The sequence below is a fragment of the Pecten maximus genome, chromosome 7 (assembly GCF_902652985.1).
Source record: "Pecten maximus chromosome 7, xPecMax1.1, whole genome shotgun sequence".
NCBI classification, from domain to species: domain Eukaryota; kingdom Metazoa; phylum Mollusca; class Bivalvia; order Pectinida; family Pectinidae; genus Pecten; species Pecten maximus.
The window spans coordinates 25,013,259-25,035,277 of NC_047021.1; the positions used below are offsets into that span (position 1 = coordinate 25,013,259).

The 22,019-nt window shown below is 35.9% G+C and overlaps 2 protein-coding genes across 2 annotated transcripts; both read right to left on the bottom strand.

The window, feature by feature from the left end:
- Positions 1-1,489: 1,489 nt before the first annotated feature.
- Positions 1,490-7,809, bottom strand: LOC117330343 (proton-coupled folate transporter-like). The gene is made up of 4 exons (XM_033888557.1): positions 6,492-7,809; positions 5,673-5,756; positions 4,342-4,498; positions 1,490-2,564 (listed from the first exon to the last, which is right to left on the bottom strand). The coding sequence occupies exons 1-4, from the start codon at positions 7,624-7,626 to the stop codon at positions 2,492-2,494; spliced, it is 1,449 nt and encodes a 482-aa protein (XP_033744448.1). The 5' UTR covers positions 7,627-7,809; the 3' UTR covers positions 1,490-2,491.
- A 7,296-nt stretch (positions 7,810-15,105) lies between these two features.
- Positions 15,106-19,055, bottom strand: LOC117330344 (proton-coupled folate transporter-like). Its single transcript, XM_033888559.1, has 4 exons — positions 17,617-19,055; positions 17,292-17,375; positions 16,871-17,027; positions 15,106-16,408 (listed from the first exon to the last, which is right to left on the bottom strand). Exons 1-4 carry the CDS (start codon positions 18,803-18,805, stop codon positions 16,222-16,224), a joined length of 1,617 nt encoding a protein of 538 aa, XP_033744450.1. The 5' UTR covers positions 18,806-19,055; the 3' UTR covers positions 15,106-16,221.
- Positions 19,056-22,019: the final 2,964 nt, after the last annotated feature.

The window sequence follows — 22,019 nt, forward strand, 5'->3', positions numbered from 1 at the left end:
CTCCCTGTCACCGACTACGTGAAATTCACGGAGATGAGTGAAATAGAACAAACAGAATTTATTCTTGGCAAACGGTCAGATGAGGTGACACTATCAAAAAAAACAAGGATTGAAATGATAAAATGCATCGCAAATTTGATACCTAAAATGTATTTGAAAATTGACGCAATATTATAAGTGATAATTAAAACATGAACTAGATCAACAACGAACTGTTAATATCGATATCAATAATATATCACCTATGTAATTCATTTCACTGCACCATATCTATTTGTTTGTAATCTCATTGAAATGGGGAAATAAAGATTATCTATCTTTCTACCACAATACCCTGTGTTATTCAACTCTCAGACTATCAGTTAATCATCACAGCTGTTGATTAACAATCTGTTTATACCACACGTGGTATAAACTCTGTACGCATTTCGATTGGCTAACACGGTGAACTTTGACCCAAGCTGCAATTGTTATTGACGTCATCAATAATCTAATGACGTCACATCACCGGGTTCCGGACGTCACCGGTACACTTTATTTGCATACGCGAAATAATACTTGGCCACGTTTCCCTTTGATTCAAGCCGATAATCATCGCTAAAGCTCGTATCTTTTGTAACTTTTAAAAAATAACTTACTCGTGTGAAATAAATTCCATATCCAACAACCACTCGTTGTGTAACCTCTATATCTATCTATCCCATACAGGTATGTCATATTTAGGTTGTATGTCATCAACCTATGGTATCCTGTTTGGTAAGCTATTTCCGTGGCTTTCAGAAAGGAAGCGTTCAAGTGAAACTGATGTGCTGTTTTGTGACTCACTTTTATATTTAAAAAAGCAACACTCCGATATCGGGCTAATCTGGTTTGGAAGGAGCTCGAGAGTAGCATGGTTATCCTGTTAGTTGAAAGACAAACACTATAAAAATGCAACAACGTTATTAGACCGTCCCTTTGTATACAGTTCCAAGCCCATGAACCATGTATTGACTTTGTCCATATATCTATGACTTTATTCTTTGATACACCGGTTGATCTATATCCTGATCGACACACGTTATTTTATCATTGATTTGCTCCTTTTGTGTTTCTTCTATAGTTCACGATTCATTGGCAATGCGTAGGTTTTATTATTTTCATATCTGTATCGATGTTTTAAGTTTCCGCCAAGATCGTTTCAAGCGATTGAAAGTTGTGAAAATCCAGTATGGTTTCTAAAAAAAAATGCTTTATTAAATTCATCTGTGGCTGAATAACGAACATGCTACATGGAGTTGAGGTTTCCTGAAACATTGGAAGTGTACTGGCCATCAAAATTCTTACCACAAATATCAATACTGGTATATTAATGCATGTAGTAGAGGGATTTATGGAATACGTAGTCAGCTCCAATTCTTATAGAAATAATTAATTGCAATATATCGTTATTTCTTAAGCAGTGAATAACAACAACTAAATATCTATTAATTATGAAAAAAAATGCTTTTATTCTTATGACACGTGGATCATATACTTGAATAAGTAGATGGTATTAAATATACTCTCATTTTTGTGAAATATTTGTTACATTCAACAAGAAACCATTCGATTTGCTATTCATTTCATGTATAATGGCGAAAATAAAGAGAGAGATATCTTATCAGTCCAAAAAGAAGCAGCATAATCTGTGATGTCTTTATGATGTTACACTTGACAACTTTGGCTGCTCAACGTAATTTCAGCGTAATCTGCTAGTAAGATTTGTTAACATAATCATCCAATTTTAATGTGATGAATAAAACGCAGTGTTCTGCTCAAAATATATGCAATCACTGCATGATGAAAGTAAACCTGCCTTCAATAGAAAGTTATTGTACGATAATTTAGAAATGATTGAAGACATCCTGGAGAAACATGAGTTATCTCTCTTCAGTCGTTTTATAACACAAGACCGTATATATATGTGTAGATGCCTCAGCTATCCTTCAATTTGACACAGTAGTACAAAAAGCCAATTAGTGCGTACTTGTCCAATTTGTATGACTTTACTATTTCCTATGCCCCGATTGGTCAAAATACCACAAGGTCTAAATATACCAGGTGCTGAGATGTTACATCGAACTGTACAGAATCCTTATAAGCCAATACAACAGTCCAAAACCACGTCCATCCAATCACAGTTGTGATTAATATACTCCAGCAACCTGTGCCGCATTTTTGTTTTACTACACATAAGTAATTAAATAAACAATGTTTATGATTACACAGTTTATCACATATACTTGATATGATGTGAATAAGATGTTGCATTAAGCTGAATATTTGCCGAAGTCTGAATAAATCCTTGCTCTCACCTGAAATCGGGTCACAAACTGTATGATTGTTTTCATTCTTTGACAAAAACACAACTGATATATCACATATTGAACATTGTCATCTCGTCACTGATATGTCGTTGTCACGGAAGTTGCCATTGTCAGTGCAAGAAAACTATTGAAATCTCTCCTTTTCAATCGTTTATATTAATAATGGCGCTGGTTATCTGCATACCTCTGTCACTCTTCTTAAAGACAATCACAGATCTGAAAAAGTCAATAATGGTATATAGATAGGTCCGGTAGCATCAATATATAGTACAACACATATTATTAGGACACCTTTGCCCTTTCTCTTGTTTGGTATTATAACTCTACAAAAAAGAAAGGCCCGCCAATTCCGATTTCAGTGACCCATTAGCCAATCGCTCATTCGAGGAACCACATCAGCCATTTTCGGATATGTTCGTGAACTTGTATGCGCATGCTCGTATAGACAGTCGTTGGCGGCGATTAATTTTCGCACTTCGGGTCGAATTTACATTCTGAAAATCACATATTTTTAAGAACTTTCGGTCATCTTCGGGCTTTGAGTGTTTATAACTTTTATTGCTTGAGAAAAATACAAGATTCCTCTTCTTAATGTTGTGTTTTATAGCTTAAACTCGTTTCAACGACGGAATGCCCCTTTAAGGAATTAATAAGATACAAAAATAAAACGTTGGTAGAGCAATTGCGATGTGAATATATGGTCATATATCCAAAGACAGTTTGGTGATGCCCAGTGGCATCCATGGTAGACACATCAGTGATTAAACTGCCAGATATATATCGCTTGCATGCTGAGAGAGTTATAACACACGGATTTTATTGTCGGGCCACATCTGACACTATACGCAGGTGACAAGTGTGCCTTGATTGGATGTGTCCGAGGTTTGAGATCACTCGTCACATCTCGGCCGATTCCGTACCTACATCTAACCGGAATCGGCCGAGGTTAGCCGAATGGTTTGAGGTGCGCCGGTGGATCGCGTGATGTTCTCTGACGTATATACTTCCTATATCCCTCAGACGGGAGAAAAGGGCTTTATCGCGAACGTGATGAGCGTGTCGCCGACGCACGCATGGTAAAACTCGATAGACTCTCTGGAATTATTGTAATGGCTTAGGGAGGCACTTCTTATGGAGAGAAATACTCTTTATTGAACCTAAATCAAAACCTTAATGCCGTAAGATACAGAGACCAGGTCCTTCAAGCACCTGTCCTTCCTCAGTTTCCAGCAAGACAATGCTTACCGCAGCAATACCCAGCATGTAGAATGTCCTATATATGTCAGTTCTGCCATTAAAATTCTTTGGGATGAGTTTCAAAGGCGTATCAGAAAACGTCAGAACCATTCAACTAACCACGCCCAGTTTATTGTAGCATTGACGCACGAATGAAACAAAATTCCCATGAAGTGCAAAACGTTCCCACACCACGTAATGAAGTGTCATTTTTTTTTCTATGTGTGTGTGTGTGTGTGGGGTGGGGTGGGGGGTTACCACACAGACTTTCGTTTTGTAAATAGTAGATTTGCCCCTTACATTGATATCAAATTTTGCACGAACATACCAAACAATATAAATCAAAAGTTGAATTATACGTTTCCTTTTTGTCGAGTTAATTTAATTTTCCTCGACGCTATAGGAAATGTAACCAGGATTTCAATTGATGAAAAATATTCTCTTTTGTTATCTTTAAGTCTTGTTTTATGTTTTTCGTATGAACATAGATCGTTCTACAACCACAGACGGTTAAACGTGATCTCTTACATCTTCAATAAATCTCTTTATTTGATATTATGTTACATTCGTAGGATTCTTCTTTCTATTCTGATAGAACTTCAAATTAACTACAATGGTCCCGCATTTAAGTAATAACTTCACAAAACATAACGATATATCTAGTAAAGCACATCCCACTGTGATTTATTTCAATGTTTTTAGGCAAGTCTTGTTTCATTTTCTTATAATAGTAATAAGTTGATGACGTCATACTTACATGATAATCGCGACAGACATAAGATTGAAGCCTGCCATGACCAGGAAGGTTAATCCGCGTATGCTGGTCTGAGTATGGGCGTATATGTTGTTAAAGATGGTAGACCCGGCCATAGTAGAGACCACACTCACTAAGTAAATTACCGCAAACAGGGTTCCTTTAAAGAAAGTTGTTTGTGTGAAAAGGTCAATCATCATGTGTGTATAATTCATAACAAGTATCATCAATGTACATTTCATATTTTGTCACAGTCAGAAACAAAATGAAGGAATGATTCTGGTGTAGAACATTTTGTGCTTATTATACATGTACCTGAAACAAAATTGGGTCGACGTCCACGTTATTAATCATAAACTTCGAAAACTTTCTGCACCATATAATCGCTTTTTACGTATGAAAACAGTTGCAAAAAGATCACATGTTTGTGGAATAATTACAGGAGAATTTACGTACAATGTAAATGAGGCAGTGATTCTGAAATCGAAGTCAGTAATACTTTTTTTATAAACATTTCTATAACAAGAAAGGCTAACCATCTATTCAAATAGATGACTAGCCTTACGTTGTTCATCCGTCATGTTAATCTTTTTTTTTATATCCAGGTAATGTCGCCATTTTAAAATCAAACGTGGTGACAAAGAAATATGTTACTAATATATCGACTATAAAGCTTTTCTAGAAAGAAAGAATATTTATTTTCAGTAGATTTTTAATCATTCATGCCGAGTCAACTCTGTGTGTTGAAACGTTCGTATAGACACCCACAAATGAATTGCGATAGGAAAACTGAACTTGTCACGCTTTCTTCTTACTTCTTCGAAAAGAAAACCTCTCATAAAAATAGAACGAAGGCGTTGGTCTAGTTTGAAATTGGATGTGTAATTGGAAGAGAAAATGAAATACTTTAATAGGAGAGAGGTATTCCGAAAGCAGCTGACTGAAAAGAACGCTCTATAAAATCAAACTAAATTCACATTCTATTAAGTCCACACCTGTGCCAACCTGATGATGAAATGTCCAAATTGTGAGGTTTTGGAATCAAATCCAAACGAGTCGGGTTTAAATGTCTATCATTGTACGGTAGATTGCACAATAATGAAGCATTGTTAGGTAGTATTTCGTCTACAGAGAAATAGAAGAATCGGAGGCGGTCCGATGAAATAAGGATGGTTATTCTTGGTTGTTTTACTCTACCATCAGAACCAGGTGACAAATGAATTGGACAACCTCCTCATTGTCGCTGTATTTTGTCATTTTGCCAATTTAATACAATAATTGTGAAAGGTATATTTCTATGCAAACGTTGGTAAAATAAGACACTGAAACCTTACCTTGATATTCTGGAGGAACCATCTTAGATAGCGACACTTTTAGGCATGGTGGGAAAGCCATAAGGAGAATACCAATACCGGCTCCTACAGGAAGAAACATGTATTTTTGTAATTTTGATCATAAAAATGGATCATGTGTGTTGGTTGAAATGTAACCAGATCCATTTTCATTTATTATTCGGCATAAATTGTGTATTTTGATTGGGCAAAGAAGAAATTCTAACAGTGTGGACAATGAAAAATGTCATTTTTTCGAGTCACTTCATCCCTTTATCAAGACATAGAGAATTGATAAAGAGGTGGATAGCCTCGAAAATTTTATTGTTCGCACTGTTAGAATTACTTGTTTGCCCCATATTAACATAATTCGTTTCCTGCAGACAAACCTTTGGTAAAATCCTGTGTTATTCGGATAATTACCGTGGATAGTACGTTTTTAACCAATATATATATATATATATACAACATAGAGGTTATCCGTAAGAAATTCATTTCAATTTTAACAAATTTTATTGTACAAAGTATTCAATAGGATCAGATAACAGGCTAAGCCTTTGCAAATCTTCAAATCCGTGAAAAAAATGTTTTACAATCATGCAATAATTGCTTTACATGCAAGCCTAAAACAAGAGCATTTTCGAATGAATTTATCACTTTGATAATTATAATTTTATCATAATTGTTAGAAATAGGAAGCAAAAGATAATTACAGGTATTAATTCATAAAACAATATAACGTACATGTTTACTGGTTCAATAAAACGTCATAAAATGATTACATGGCTCCGAGGTGCCCATTGTAGCTTAACTACATATTACCTGCATATATCATCCAGTCTGTAACAGCGAATGCAAACATCAGATAAAACCCCATGCCTGACAATAAACCCAGGACTGCAATAGTTTCGTCACTGAAACACTTCTGTAATATCATCATGAGCGACGGGCCAGCGAGCATATGTACGGCTGACTCGGCAGATTGGAACCATCCAATATATTGGGAATCCCAGCAAAAGGGTGTTCTCAGCTGAAGCAAAATTTCTATATCCTCTCTGTTGTCGTTAGGCGCATAGAAAAATAGAAAACCCACCAAAGACGCTATATACACCCATATAGGAAAACGTTTATTTTCTTTGTCACTGATAAATGTTTTTAGATTCGATAAAATGTTTCTAAAACCAGAACTCTTGACTTCGACTTCATTTTTAAAAAACAGAATTACCAAAGCTGCAGCAAGTAGTAAAAGCAAGAATGCAAAGGCAAGAAGCCACACAAATCCAGAGCTTTTAATAATAAATCCCTCGACGAATTCGGAAGAAGATAGCCCTACACCAGCTGAGAAATACAATAAAGCAAATGCCAATGAACGCGATTTACTAGCGACTGTCAAATCTGCAACAGACGCCGACAAAGTTGCAAAAAGGTTAAATTGTGCGCCACCAAGACCTGATATGGCATATCCTATATACAGATAATCTAGAGGCAAATCAAACGCGGCTACTAAGGACATACATCCATAAAGTAAACTATTGGCCACAAATGAAAAAGATAAACAGTATTTTCGTCCAATAACATCAGAGTAGGTACCTAATAATGCTATCATAGGAATGGATATGGACATCTGTACCAGACTTAAATGCCACGTAAGAGTGGCTGCCTCTGTCTGACTTTCGTCCTCGGCAAGAGACCCGTTGATCTTCCCACACGTCACTGCGGATTTGTTGAAGGCAGAGCTAGATCTAGTATCACTGATTCGTTTGTATAAGAACTGAGTTTTACACAACATAAACGTGCTGTAACTGATAGCAAAGAGTAGCATCAGGATGTTCCTCAACATCAATCCTGACCATTGGGTTTGTTTGGATCCATCAGAAATCAATGGACATTGCTCGTCTTTGTTGCCAGTATTAGACTCAACGGCGTGTGCAACTGGTTGTTGTGGGTTGACTCGCATTTCGCTGACAATGAAGTTCCGATGTTTAGATGGTTTCCTTAGCTAGCACAATAAAACGGAATCGGTCAGCATTAAACAGAACGAATGATTCCTATTGATGTTGGGACATGTTCAGTCCATGAATGTATGTAAATGAGTAACAGTGTTGTCGAAGAGAAAGTACATGACATCATCAATTTAAACTTAAGCACTCTGGTGTTGTATCTATTGTAGGAGAGATAACCTACATAATACCACCTGTTATAGTAATACACCAAGATGATAACGAGACTCCTGGCCGGGTCAGTATATATGCACACATTGATATCATATGATCCATGATAATGATAATCTATATACATTGTTTAAGTAGCCTTAAGCAATTGTGCATTAGACTTTTTATAATGGTTCATAAGTTAGGTCAATGGCTGAATTTCTATTACATAGTTTCAATCGAACATGTAATATCGATAATCGTGTGAAAACCCGATATTAAACTAGCTCAGGAACGGACATACGTCCCTCCGGGTAACAGGTTATTGAGCACGAAATCGGGTTATATTCGTATTGTTACATTGCAATGTGTATATTCTTCTACTGAGATAAATGTTAGCAGTTTTAACATTTCTACTTCAGTTTTGTGGTGTTCATATTGGTGATGACGTAATAAATTAATTACTTCATAATTGACATAATCACATTATACATCAGTTGATTGTACATATGAATTATCTTTTGTAAGTGTTTCTTATGAAAAAAACATCAACACAGCCGTCAAAGATATACAAAATTCTAGTAATCATGAATGATATCCTAATCACTTAATTCTGCATTAAAACAAACTAATCTTTATTGTTATATAGCATATAATGAATACTGAAATGAAGTAACTCTCGGAGTACCTTTGTAAAAATGGCATCGAATCGATAGATTTATTCAACTCGGTTTGAAATACAATAATATAAATATGTCTAAGGTAGCTTTTGTTGATTGATTTGTCTGTACTATACCTGATATGCTTGCCTTTAATGAATGTTCTCTATCATATCGTTGAACAAATCAAAATCTATCAGACATCTTAAATGAACAATTTAACTTTTTACTTTTATATTTTGGCATTGTAGACTGTGTTTGCTTTGATAACACGTTTGCAAAGAAAGAAAGACAATGTATATTAGCATTTATGAGCATTCAACGCTGTATCACAAGACTACATCAAACTGAAAATCCAAATATTTGATATACAAATGTATATCTGCCTCAGTTATTCTTAAATTTGTCACAGTTAGGTGTTCACCATTTACCTGACAGTAGATCAGAACTCACTAGAATTGTTAGTCATCACACTAGGTAATAGGAGGCTGTTATGAAAAGAAAACTATTTGACGCAACCAGTTGCTCTGGTAGAAAACGAACTCATCTAACCCGTCCGGAAAATTGTCTTATTATATGGCTCTTATTTTTCCTGCAAGCAACTTGGTCAAAACAAATCGAAAGGTTTATAACATATTACTACGAGTCACAAAGCCCTACATAATCCTTGCACATGAGGTAAATATAACCGCCCGAATCCCCGTCAGGCGCATAACAGATGTATAGTACAATCCAATATAATATTGTTATCATTAAATACACATGTTTACGTTTATCACAAATGTCATACAATAAAAGAGTTATTGACCAATAACAATGTAATTATGTCCATTGCTTAATCAACCAACATTATTTGATCAATCCTCAAAAGTGATATTTTTCTCAGTTAATATCACCTTCTCAGGTTAATAAGTCATCATATTCATCTTAAAACAGGTCAATAATTGTATACCTATTTTTTACTACTTGATACAAACTCAACTGATATATCACATGATCCACGTTGCCATTTCGATACTGGAAACATTTTAGATATTAACGATACCTGAATTAAGCTTTAGTGAGATGTCATTGCCTCTGTGCAGGAAAGCTATTGACAGGTGGTCTTTTCCGAAATATTTATAGTCATAATGGAGGTGATTATCTGTAACCCTCTGTCAATCTCCCTAAAGACAACCATAGATCTGAAAAAGAATAATAAAAATGTATAGATCGGTCCTCATGCATTATTAAAGTATAAGTCATTTCCCATTTATTTATTTATTTATTTATTTATTTATTTTTGGTAGAGGTGAGGTTATATATACTCGATAAAGATATCACGTATAAAGTATTCCCCTGCAGAACACATTAACCTGTAAGAAAAAAAAGATTATATACACTGTATTTGGTATTCAATAAACCATGACGTCAATATTATCTGGCTTTATAAGCTTCCTAAAACCAAATGCCGTGACCTGATAAGCTAGGTGGGTTGCTTTTAACTTAGCTTTCCAACGGGGACTTTAGGCTTAGCCACATTCATTTTCAACGTGGATATTTGGATTTCACCATTGATAACGATTCAACAAATTTAAAGGGGGTAGAGCAATGTCGATGTTAATAGATGGTCATATAGCCATATTATCTAGATCTTTTTGTGCACCAAAGTTTACAATTAATCGTTCTTAAATACGTTATCATGCTACTTGGTAAGTTTCTGCCGTCCCAGAAGAGGTTCCCCTTATATAAACAACGCACGACAAGACAGGGCAATTCGAATGTTGGATCGCTGTAGAGACCCCACCTTAGCCATCTTTGGTAGACCAGTGCTTAAACGGACAGGAATGGCTTTGTGTCCAGTTGAGCGTTTCACTGATGCATGCCTTGTTGAAAGCGATAGATTTGTTGGGCCTACTGTAATGGTTTGGGGAGGCGTTTCTTATGGAGTAAAATACCCCTTAGTGGTCCTGAACTAATACCGCCATGCTGTTAGATACAGAGACCAGACGCTACATTTCCTCCCACCTCTAAGACGTCTTAACCTCACTTATCATCAAGACAATGCTCGATCACAAGTTGCCAGATTCTACCATGACATACAGCAAACAATATGCAGCCTCTAAAATAACCTCCCTATAGTCCCGACATGTCTCTCGTTGAGCATCATTGAGCTTGATAAGCGTGCAAGAAGTACTCACACCAAGTAATGAATTATAATTAACAAAAACTAAACAAAAAACAAAAACAAAATGATTAAACCAACAAACGGCTGAACAATTTCTGCATATGCATATCGCAAATTCGGCAGTTCAAACATTTATCGTTAGTGTTTGCACAGAAACTAATATTTAGGTCAGCGTACTATTTAGTTACATAGTTTTATTTGCAAATTTGACCTTGTCAGATACACAGTAAACAATATTTGATTTGTTAACGACATATTGTGACAAGGTACAACGGTACATTTATACATTTTAACACACCTGCCCGATGACAGAGCGAAGTAATGACATAGTTCGGCGAATCTCAAAGATGATTTTTAAGAAGTATTCCTGCTCATTAGTTTTTATATCTAGTGTCGAGGCACCAGTAAGAATCGTGTGGACTATACACGTTCTTTTAATGATGAACTATATATTCGTCTTTTAGCATACTGGTATGAATAACAATCAAATGTGCTGTAACAGCATGACAATGACTCCAATAACCCTAGGGTCTGTGTCAAATGTATTCAAACAACTTCCTCCTTACCAATAATCCCTTGACCAATGTAAATGTCCTTCTCTAGATAATGAGAAAGCCCATTGTTATCTTTGGACGTTAAGAAACCTCTAGAAACCTTACAGGAGACCTCGCGACACAACTGTGTAAAGTAAAACACCTGGTGTAAGGGTATTAACAGTTAAAATGTGAATGATCTTAGCCTTATAAGTTTTAGATACATGCAGCTTAACATACACAAGTATTATACAGTAATTTGAAATGTTAAAATCGTCCGAGAGAGAGCAATACTGTGAATAGCTATGATAATCAAAGTGACAAGGCCACTTGATAGGCGGATTAAAATAAAGTAACATAAACGCAGTACATCATATAAAATGACAGGAAATCGGAACAAAATTTTATTTTCAAGGGACCAACCAACCAATTGTTTTTCCATGGACTTTAGTGTTAACGTTTAAGTATTTCAATCAAATTCTTGAATTCAATATGACAATTATGGTTTGTAACAAAAGTTTAGGGTCTCATATAACACCTAATAAAAAAAAAGTTGGGTCCTTCAGCTCAAATTATCTCCAGGGTAGCCATATCTTCGCAGTAAAAATTCTCAAAAATCTTAAATGTCTACCTGTTAATTATCATTACCTGAACTTTTGGAAAGAAAATAAATCGGACTTACTTACTTATTGATAGTTACCTATAAGGCTATCTATCTCTATTTTCTTACTTCATAAGATACTGGCCAACCAGTGGCTGCCACACATTTTATCCTTGGCTCAACTTTCTAAGCACAGGGGATGTTTTAAAGATTTTTTTTTTTTTTTTTTTACAAATGTAGGTTGTTCCTTCAAAGTGATTGTGTATTCATGGATGGTTACAGATGACGATCATGCATTCTCATGGATATGATTGACTTTGAAAAAACTATTTTGCTGAAGAATGCTTACTTATCTTTTAACGTCAACTTGGTATAGTTTGATTACATGTAACCTCACAGGTAGGACAAACTGATTTAACTGATTGGGCTTCCGTCGATGTCAGTTTAACTTCATAATAATCATGAAAAAGGTGTTTCTGGTGTTTAATTCTTAAATCGGTAGTGCTCAAATGTCCTTCACGTTTCCTTGTCAACCAGACCGCGATTATTTCCCTGCAACATTCCCGGAAACTGTCCCACATATTAAAGTCGCTCATTTACGCTAAAGTTTTTTTTTCTACATATCAATTAATCTGGATCATGATTAGATAATTGGGTTTTCATAAATTTTGCTAGAAGAAATTAATCTTAGAAATTCATCACTTGCTACCGCTTAATAGGCTTATCTTGTCGGTGAATTGTTAAATCACACATTCTGGAGTTACATATAGAGGTGAGTGACTAGAATAAGGCATATTGGTCCAGGGATTCTTGGTAAGTTGGTAGTAGTTTGAATGCATTTGACCCCATGGTTATTGGAGTCATTGCCATGCTGCTAAAACACATTTGATTGTCATTCATACCAGAATGTTAAAAGACAAATATTGTTTCCTTATACTTTGGACAGCGAACAATTCCATTCATTTAAAAAATGCGTATAGCCAGATATATAAGCTATCGAGAAGGAATCTTTTTCGAAAACCATCCTCGTAAAATACACCGAATCTTTGTCATTACTTTGCTCTCCTCTCTGTCAGGTGCGTTAAAATGTATACCTGTACAGTTATACCTAGTCATAATATAGGTCGTTAACATATCAAATACTGTTTATTGTGCATTTTACAAAATCCTATTTACACATGAGACTATATAAACTAAATCAAAGCTATCCTCTATAACATATTCTGTGTTAACATTACCGATAACTGTTTGACCATCTGAATTCGTTAAAACATTCGTTTAACAACTGCATTGTTCAGCCGTTTGTTGGTGAAATAATAATCGTCTAATCATACGATTACATTGTATGATCTTTAATTATGGTTTTGTTATAATGTCTGTATTCTCTGTTGTTATCAACCAATTACATACAATTCAGAGCAACGTGACAAATATGCTTCCATACTTATACTTCATGACGTAAACAGTTATTTTTTCAATTAATTTATAGAGGTTACACAAAGTGTTGTTGTATATATTGTTTTCTTCACTGTCCTTAGTTAATTTTCCAACGTTACAAAAACACGAGCTTTACCACGATAAAAGCAACTAATGAATTGACATGTTTTGTGTTAACGTGTGTTCCTTTCAGAATATCAATCGGGTTGTAAGTATATGACCTAAAGTGAAACGTTGCTAATCAATATGCAAAACTGACAAACAATATCGGAGATGTGTGAAAATATTGAAATATCCTGAATCATAACAAATAATGAGCAAGTTTATTGTTTTCAAAGCAAAATTTAGAAATCTATGTAAAAATTAATAATCATAAAAACAATTGGGAACAACTTTTGGTGCTTTATCATTTCCACGATACACCAATCAGATCGCATTGAGTCATATGTGGAAATATAGTCCAGGTAAAAGGCCAACGTGACAACCAATTAAAACGTACTTAGAGTTCATTCCACGGGTGGAATTAGAGTTACTAATTAACTCTAACTAACTCGAGTTAGTTAATTTTCTAATTTTGAAAAGACACTAGCTTTAGCTCAAACTTGGCTAAATTAGCTAACGAGAATTTGATAAAAATGATAAACAATCGTCACGAGTTGGGGAACTTGTTTATCCCATAACTTCTTTACTTGTAAGCTTGTCAAGTTCAAATTCTCCCAACGTAGCATTTCAATTCCGTGAACCAAATAACTACGCGACAAAATAGTTCGTTATGAACGAAAGCTTATCATTTATTTTAGATGCACGACCAATATCTTCTGTACTATATTTGTAAATGATATAATTTTACTGAACGAAATATTTGCTTGACAATCCTTGTGTCTCTGTAATTTATTAATAGGTAACTTGTCGAAATGACTCCGCTCAAACATATCAAAAGACGATACCGTCATCGCGAAGTCGAAGGTCATCGCTGAATATTTGACTAATCATTGTCGGATTCAATTATTGGTCGTTTCCTGGGTTTCGTAGGTATGCTATTACTGGTTATTGCGATGTTAAATGTTCATGCTGAGATTAATTCATTCAAGATGCCGTGCATTTCAACAAATATTTCCGAAACCGAGCTGGAGTGCTGAGCAATATGTATTTCACGTTTGTCAGTGTGTTTTACACGAAATCTCATCAGTTTACTGACACGAGACAAATGTTCCAAAATGATTTTTATATTTTTGTTTTTGGGCTATATATATTCGTAATAAAGGTAAGTGGAATGATAAGAAAGTGTTTATTCGTTGGTTTAATTTTCTGATGATACAATATCTGTACCGAATGACACCGAACTATAAAGTACTTTATAGCCCTACTACTGTACCAGGAAAAAGGAAGCTCTAATGCTTAGGCCAACGTTAGATGCCGCGACCGTTTTATTCAAATGACTACGATTAGGGACAGCGATTTAACTATTTTGTATTACATTTGTTCATTGTTTTGATAATTCATTCATGGCTATCCGGGTCCACTGCATATCGAGAATCAAGGGGGATGGGGTCGTTAGCTTTGGTTCGCTAGGCGTATAATCGAATCAAAATCTCGCTTTCGTGCGTCGTCTGATTTACCATCATCAAATTATATTTCGTTCGACTCGAACCCCAGATTAATCGTCATTTCCATGAATACACCCATCTTACCCAGTTATGCTAATGTTGACTACCGGCCATTCCACAATACGTGTCCATGTCGATCCAGACGACAAAAAAAGAATAAGTGAGGGTTAGGGTTGTAAAAATAGTCCATCGTCAAAGGCCAGAGGTTAGCCAATCAGATTTTTGGGGTCAAAAATGACAAATCGGAGGCTTAGAAAGTGGTTATACACCGCGGTGTGTAAACAAAAACAATAACACACTTATACGAATTTTATCACTTGCCATATCAGTTGTGAAATTGTTAATTGAGTCTTTTTATTGTAATTCAGTATTAACTTAGCATAGAATGTGCTTACAGTCTTGTTTGCTGACACTTTCTGTTTATATTCAAACGTCCTTGCATCCTTTTGTACCAATCAATTGAGGAACACGATCCGAGCTCCACGAAAATATAATGATATATAAGAATATATGAATGTTTTCATATATAATCTAACAGAGTTGTAATAAATGAATCAATGTCTGCTTTATACTTATCAACCTTTGTGCATCATTAAACCTTTAATATCTGCTTTGCTGTTATAATACACTCAAACATCGATGATAGCACTAGACCGAGTCGACTTCAACTGTATAATACTCTAAAGCTGACGACAGCACTAGACCGAGTCGACTTCCTCTGTATAATACTCCAAAGCCGACGATAGCACTAGACCGAGTCGACTTCATCTGTATAATACTCCAAAGCCGACGATAGCACTACACCGAGTCGACTTCATCTGTATAATACTGTAACGCTGACGATAGCACTAGACCGAGTCGACTTCATCTGTATAATACCCCAAAGCCGACGATAGCACTAGACCGAGTCGACTTCCTCTGTATAATACTCCAAAGCTGACGATAGCACTAGACCGAGTCGACTTCATCTGTATAATACTGTAAAGCTGGCGATAGCACTACACCGAGTCGACTTCATCTGTATAATACTGTAAAGCTGACGATAGCACTACACCGAGTCGACTTCATCTGTATAATACTGTAAAGCTGACGATAGCACTAGACCGAGTCGACTTCATCTGTATAATACTCCGAAGCCGACGATAGCACTAGACCGAGTCGAATTCATCTGTATAATACTCTAAAGCCGACGATAGCACTACACCCAGTCGACGTCCTCTGTATAATACTCCAAAGCCGACGATAGCACTAGACCGAGTCGACTTCCTCTGTATAATACTCCAAAGCCGATGATAGCACTAGACCGAGTCGACTTCCTCCGTATAATACTCCAAAGCCGACGATAGCACTAGACCGAGTCGACTTCATCTGTATAATACTCCAAAGCCGACGATAGCACTAGACCGAGTCGACTTCCTCTGTATTAACCTCAACATTGTTAGTATCGTCAGGTGGATTACTGTTCATCAAATCGACGTTATCTACGCATGGAGTGTCACTTCTTCTGCAGTTCACTGAGGGTTCATTGTCTACTGTGGTATATAGATTAGACGTCTCCCACGACGAGGTCAAACACAAACAGATACTGAAACGTACCAACAAAGATATTACACGGGAAATATGGAAACAAAACAATTCAAATACATGTTTAACTCAAAAGATATGAACACTTCGTTACACGTTACTTGGACTTTTTTATATTTAACATGAGAATTGAAAAAGGTTGTAGCTGTAGACATTAAATGTGTTTTAGCATGTAGCTGAAAACATCAAATGTGTAGCTAAAGAAACGACTATTGAGATAATTTAATTGCTTTTTGTCAGTTTATTACATGTGCATGTATTTTCTTATAAAACGTAGAATCATAATAAATCGACACGGGTGTGATATTTTATTGATCTTATCGTTTACAAACTGATATTAACACAGGAAAAGATAACAGTTATGTTGGATATAAAATTGTCTTATTGCTTTATTCAGATGTATCTGACATATTCAATATGTGTAGATGTAATTTGTAATATTGTACATAGAAGATATACCTACATCAATAAGATCCCTGATAAGAGGTAGACTCCTGCCATGACAAGGAACGTCACACCTTTCATGGTGGTTTGTGTCTCGGCATAAACGTTGTTGTAAATTGTGCTTCCGCCCAAACTACACAACACTTCAAATATATAGATGTTGGCAAACAATGCGCCTGGAATAAAAGCGGAGATTGCAAAATATATATTACAAGGAGACATATATTCACTGTCCGCGCGAGTTAAAAAATAAGTACTATATAGTTTCTTTTCCTGGTTATTGTGCTACTGACTATTATTAGCAAACTTTCAATTGCCATGAATACTCACTCCAATATAAATATACATCATTCTCGAAGCACAAACAAAACAAATCTATTAATTATAAAATGTTTTCACTTTTTAGATAGTAGGACATCAATGACTGTATTTCATCTTACCTTGTTTGTCTGATAAAACTGTTTTCGAAAATATTCCCCTTATCAGCGGTAGCGGGACTATACACATGATTCCGAGCCCTGTAGCTGAAATAGTCATGAATGAGTTGTGTATACCTCACTATAATAACTAAATCTACATAATCGAACGCTGTACAAAATTAATTTGATGTTACGTATTGTTAAAAACTTAACGTTACTATTGATAAGTGTTAGGTTCGGTGGTGTGATCTCATTTCATGTTTTCAGTCAGTTGAGAGACTGGTTGGATCACATAAATTAATAGCATTAATGAAAAAAATGTTACTGTGTTGTAGGACAGACTTACCAAGATACAGCATCCAATCGTTGGAAGCAAACCCCATTATTAACATTGACGCGATACCAGAAACGCATCCAAGAATACATATTATCTCATCGGAAGTGCAAAAATGTAGAAGTTTTATGAGGATAACTCCAACAACCATTTGAACGAAGTCTTTTGCGGCACGATAATATCCTATCTTCACAGATGACCAGCAAAATGGAAAATTCAAGGTGTATAGAATCTCTATATCAGATCTAGCACTTCCCATACTGTAGAGGATGATAAAAACAACTGCATTTGTTAGAAATATAGATAGTGGCATATTTCGTCGTTGTTCTTTATGTGTGTAAAAACCTGTTATTCTTTTGATAGCATCACAAATACTCCATGATGTTTTGTGTTTTGGTGAGTTGGCATGTTGTCCATTTGTACGGGTTTCTTTATATAGACATATGATAGATAATGATACTAATATAAATAACCCAGCTACCATCATATTGATATAGATATAGCCCGTAATCTTTATCATGTATCCAGCTGTGATTTGTGCCACCAAGCCACTGACACCTACCACAGCATCAAGCAATGCAATGCTGAACGTTCTTTGTTTGCTTCGAGCTGTGGTATCTGCGATAGCTGCAAAGGTTCCAAGATAGAACGAAAAGTAAGTCCCTCCTAAGCCACTAACCGCAAACGAAATATACAGGTAGTTGATGTGAAAGTCTTTATAAATGAAAAACGACGTAATTCCGTATTTTAAGCATTCTGCTACCGTTCCGGCAATCATCAAAGGTTTTCGACCAATTCGATCTGAGTAAATTCCGAAAAATACCAGAACCGGAAGAGCTATTCCTTTTTCGGTCAAAGTGAAAAAAAGAGTCAAGCGAGCTGCGAGTCTTTGGTACTCGTCCTCAGCATCAGATGATGAATTTGTAGCACATTGTTGTGAGTTGTTACCAGTTGAGGTGGCATTGGTCTCTGGGATGAGGTCAGGCAAGACTGTGTTTAAGGATACCCATTTGTAGATGTATTGAGCTTTACTCACACCTCCTATAGTCACAGCACATGCTATCAGAATAATGTTTATATTCCGTATGATGAAGTCATTGGTTGAGATGGTTATGTGAGTATCATGGTCTTTCTTGGATACATTCTGAATGACTCCTCTTCTTTCATTCGGAAGAAGGGCACTTTTTTCATTGGTGTCCATCTCTAACGATACATTAGTAAATGTGAGTATAATAGGCGATTCATATCAGATGACATCCTGTGACTCTTTATCTGAATAGATTATACATAATTAGAGCAGTACAGGGCAAATCTGTTTATTCGCTCTATGTACCTGTGCAGATGTACTATCGCATGTTTTTTCTCTTCAAATTGCGAGTGAAATAAATATTGGGAAACATATCTTCTCATTGACATCATAAATGCAGTTGTCTAACAATTATTCGGGATTGTTTTTGTTTTTTGTTTTTTGTTGTTTTTTGTTTTTTGTTTTTTTGTTTTTGTTATTTTTTTTATTTATTTTTTATTTTTTTTTATTTATTTTAGGCTGTACATGTACATACAGTATCATTTATAGAGAAATTAGTTCAGATTTAAATACTTTTATTTCAAGTATCACCCTTGTTCTAATCAGCATAAGCCAAAAATGTATATGTAACAACGAACTTCGAAATTATACAGTTTAAATTGAACAATACCCACTACCACTACCTCTACTACAACTCCCAACGAGAATGGTACGAGGGCTAATTGATAAGTTGTAAGCCTAATATTGAAGGATTTGAATTTTCCGGACATATTCTATTATTTTCAACATAATCCCCTTCAGTATTTATACACTTTTGCAAGCGGTATTTAAGGGCTTCAATGCCAATTTTATAGAACTCTTTTTTTTCTTGGCTGTTCAGAAATTCATCAACTGCATCTTAGGGTAAAGGTTAGGGATATGGTGCCTGAAATAGCTGTTTTCAGTTTTTGTTATATTGATGAAAGTCTGATGGAGCGAAATCCGGTGAATAAGGCTGAAACTCAGTCAATTTAAAGCAACAAACGCGAATGGCATTTATGGTAATGACAGACTATTTCACCCTAACCCTAACCCTAACCGATTTTGTCTATTTTGCAAAAGCTGTTGTTCCTGTTTACTTTAGAGTGTTACCTCATCGATATAAACTAATCAAATGAGACTAGTCCTTGGGTACACGGCCCTATAAAGTCAAGGACAAGTAGGACTTTAAAAGAACATAATTAAGTACCCCCTTCAATACGAGGCTCACAACATATTAATCACATCAATCATCTCTCGTACCATGTTACATGTACTTGGCTGTATCGGTGGATGAGAGGCCGTCTAAAAAATACAAAAAAGGTGCAAAGTATTATCACCGTTCAATATGAATTAAAACTTGTATTTTCCCCTATAATATCAGTTTAAGGGAGTTGTTCGAAACAGTTGTATTTTCATTGTTTGTATTTTACTCTACAGAACTTAGATAATTTCTATTGGAACCTTGATATAGTATCATAATTATTTTCCAAATCCGCGTTCAAGAGCGAAGCCAACAACCAATCCCCCAACCCCAACAACCCAAACCCCTCCCCTCTCCGACCTGTTTACCTTATGATTATTGAAATGTTGGAAAATTTCGTGTGCGAGCAAGGTTTTCAAAAAAAAAAAAAAAAGATGACCATATCGAAAGCGATAAACAACATTGGAAGAAATTGAAAACATGTTAACAAGTGAATCACGTAAAACAGTGTGATAAGCACTGTCTGACCAGGGAGTAAATACTGTATTCTGACTGTGTGTTTTGAACAGTCGTTCGTGTTTGCCGTGGTATACTCTGCTGCTGGACTTTATTTCCTGAGCTTTGCCGTGGTATACTCTGCTGGTTGACTTTATTTCCCGAGCTTTGCCGTGGTATACTCTGCTGGTTGACTTTATTTCCCGAGCTTTGCAGTGGTATACTCTGCTGGTTGACTTTATTTCCTGAGCTTTGCCGTGGTATACTCTGCTGGTTAACTTTATTTCTCGAGGTTTGCCGTTATATACTCTGCTGGTTGACTTTATTTCCTGAGCTTTGCCGTGGTATACTCTGCTGGTTGACTTTATTTCCTGAGCTTTGCCGTGGTATACTCTGCTGGTTGACTTTATTTCCCGAGCTTTGCCGTGGTATACTCTGCTGGTTGACTTTATTTCCCGAGCTTTGCCGTGGTATACTCTGCTGGTTGACTTTATTTCCTGAGCTTTGCCGTGGTATACTCTGCTGGTTGACTTTATTTCTCGAGGTTTGCCGTTATATACTCTGCTGGTTGACTTTATTTCCTGAGCTTTGCCGTGGTATACTCTGCTGGTGGACTTTATTTCTCGAGGTTTGCCGTGGTATACTCTGCTGGTGGACTTTATTTCCTGAGCTTTGCCGTGGTATACTCTGCTGGTTGACTTTATTTCCCGAGCTTTGCCGTGGTATACTCTGCTGGTTGACTTTATTTCCTGAGCTTTGACGTGGTATACTCTGTTGGTTAACTTTATTTCTCGAGGTTTGCCGTTATATACTCTGCTGGTTGACTTTATTTCTCGAGGTTTGACGTTGTATACTCTGTTGGTCGACTTTATTTCTCGAGGTTTGACGTGGTATACTCTGTTGGTGGACTTTATTTCCTGAGATTTGCCGTGGTATACTCTGATTGTGGACTTAATTTCCAGGGTTTGCCGAGGTACGCTCTGTTGGTGAACTTTATTTCTCGAGGTTTGACGTGGTATACTCTGATTGTGGACTTTATTTCTCGAGATTTGCCTGTATACTTTGCTGGTGGACGAAACAACTTAATGATGAAGTTTTACTCTTTTTTTTCATTTTTATTCCTGCTTTGCTTTCCTGGATCGACACGGCATTGATCTTCCCAACAAAATCAAATTCACGTCTCGCCGAAGAAAATTGTCCTGTTGTAATATTACGTTGTGGTGGGGTATAAACGGTCCGGCGGCATGTATGACATAACACTGTACCATGTTTACAATTACAAATAAACACACCATGTGATCATAACCACTAAAATACTAATACTCTTCTTAACGTTGTAATTGATGTAGCACTAATGTCAATTTAAACATTCTAATATCTCTAACGCAGGACAAACATGGCAGTACATAAATGAAACTGGAAAATTTGATATGAAACCAAAAACCTCATCAGTGGATGGCCAGTGTGTTATGTATATGGACTGTGTGGCCTGTATCTGTTGGGGGAACAAATTCAATATCACCAAATATTTATGTTTGACAGTATATTTATATCAATATTAATATTTATTGCTTTGTATTATTCACTGATAATATAACAATCCAGTATTTAAAATCAAGTATTCTTAGTCAAAGGGTTACTCTCTTAAACAACATTGAATAAGTCTAACAA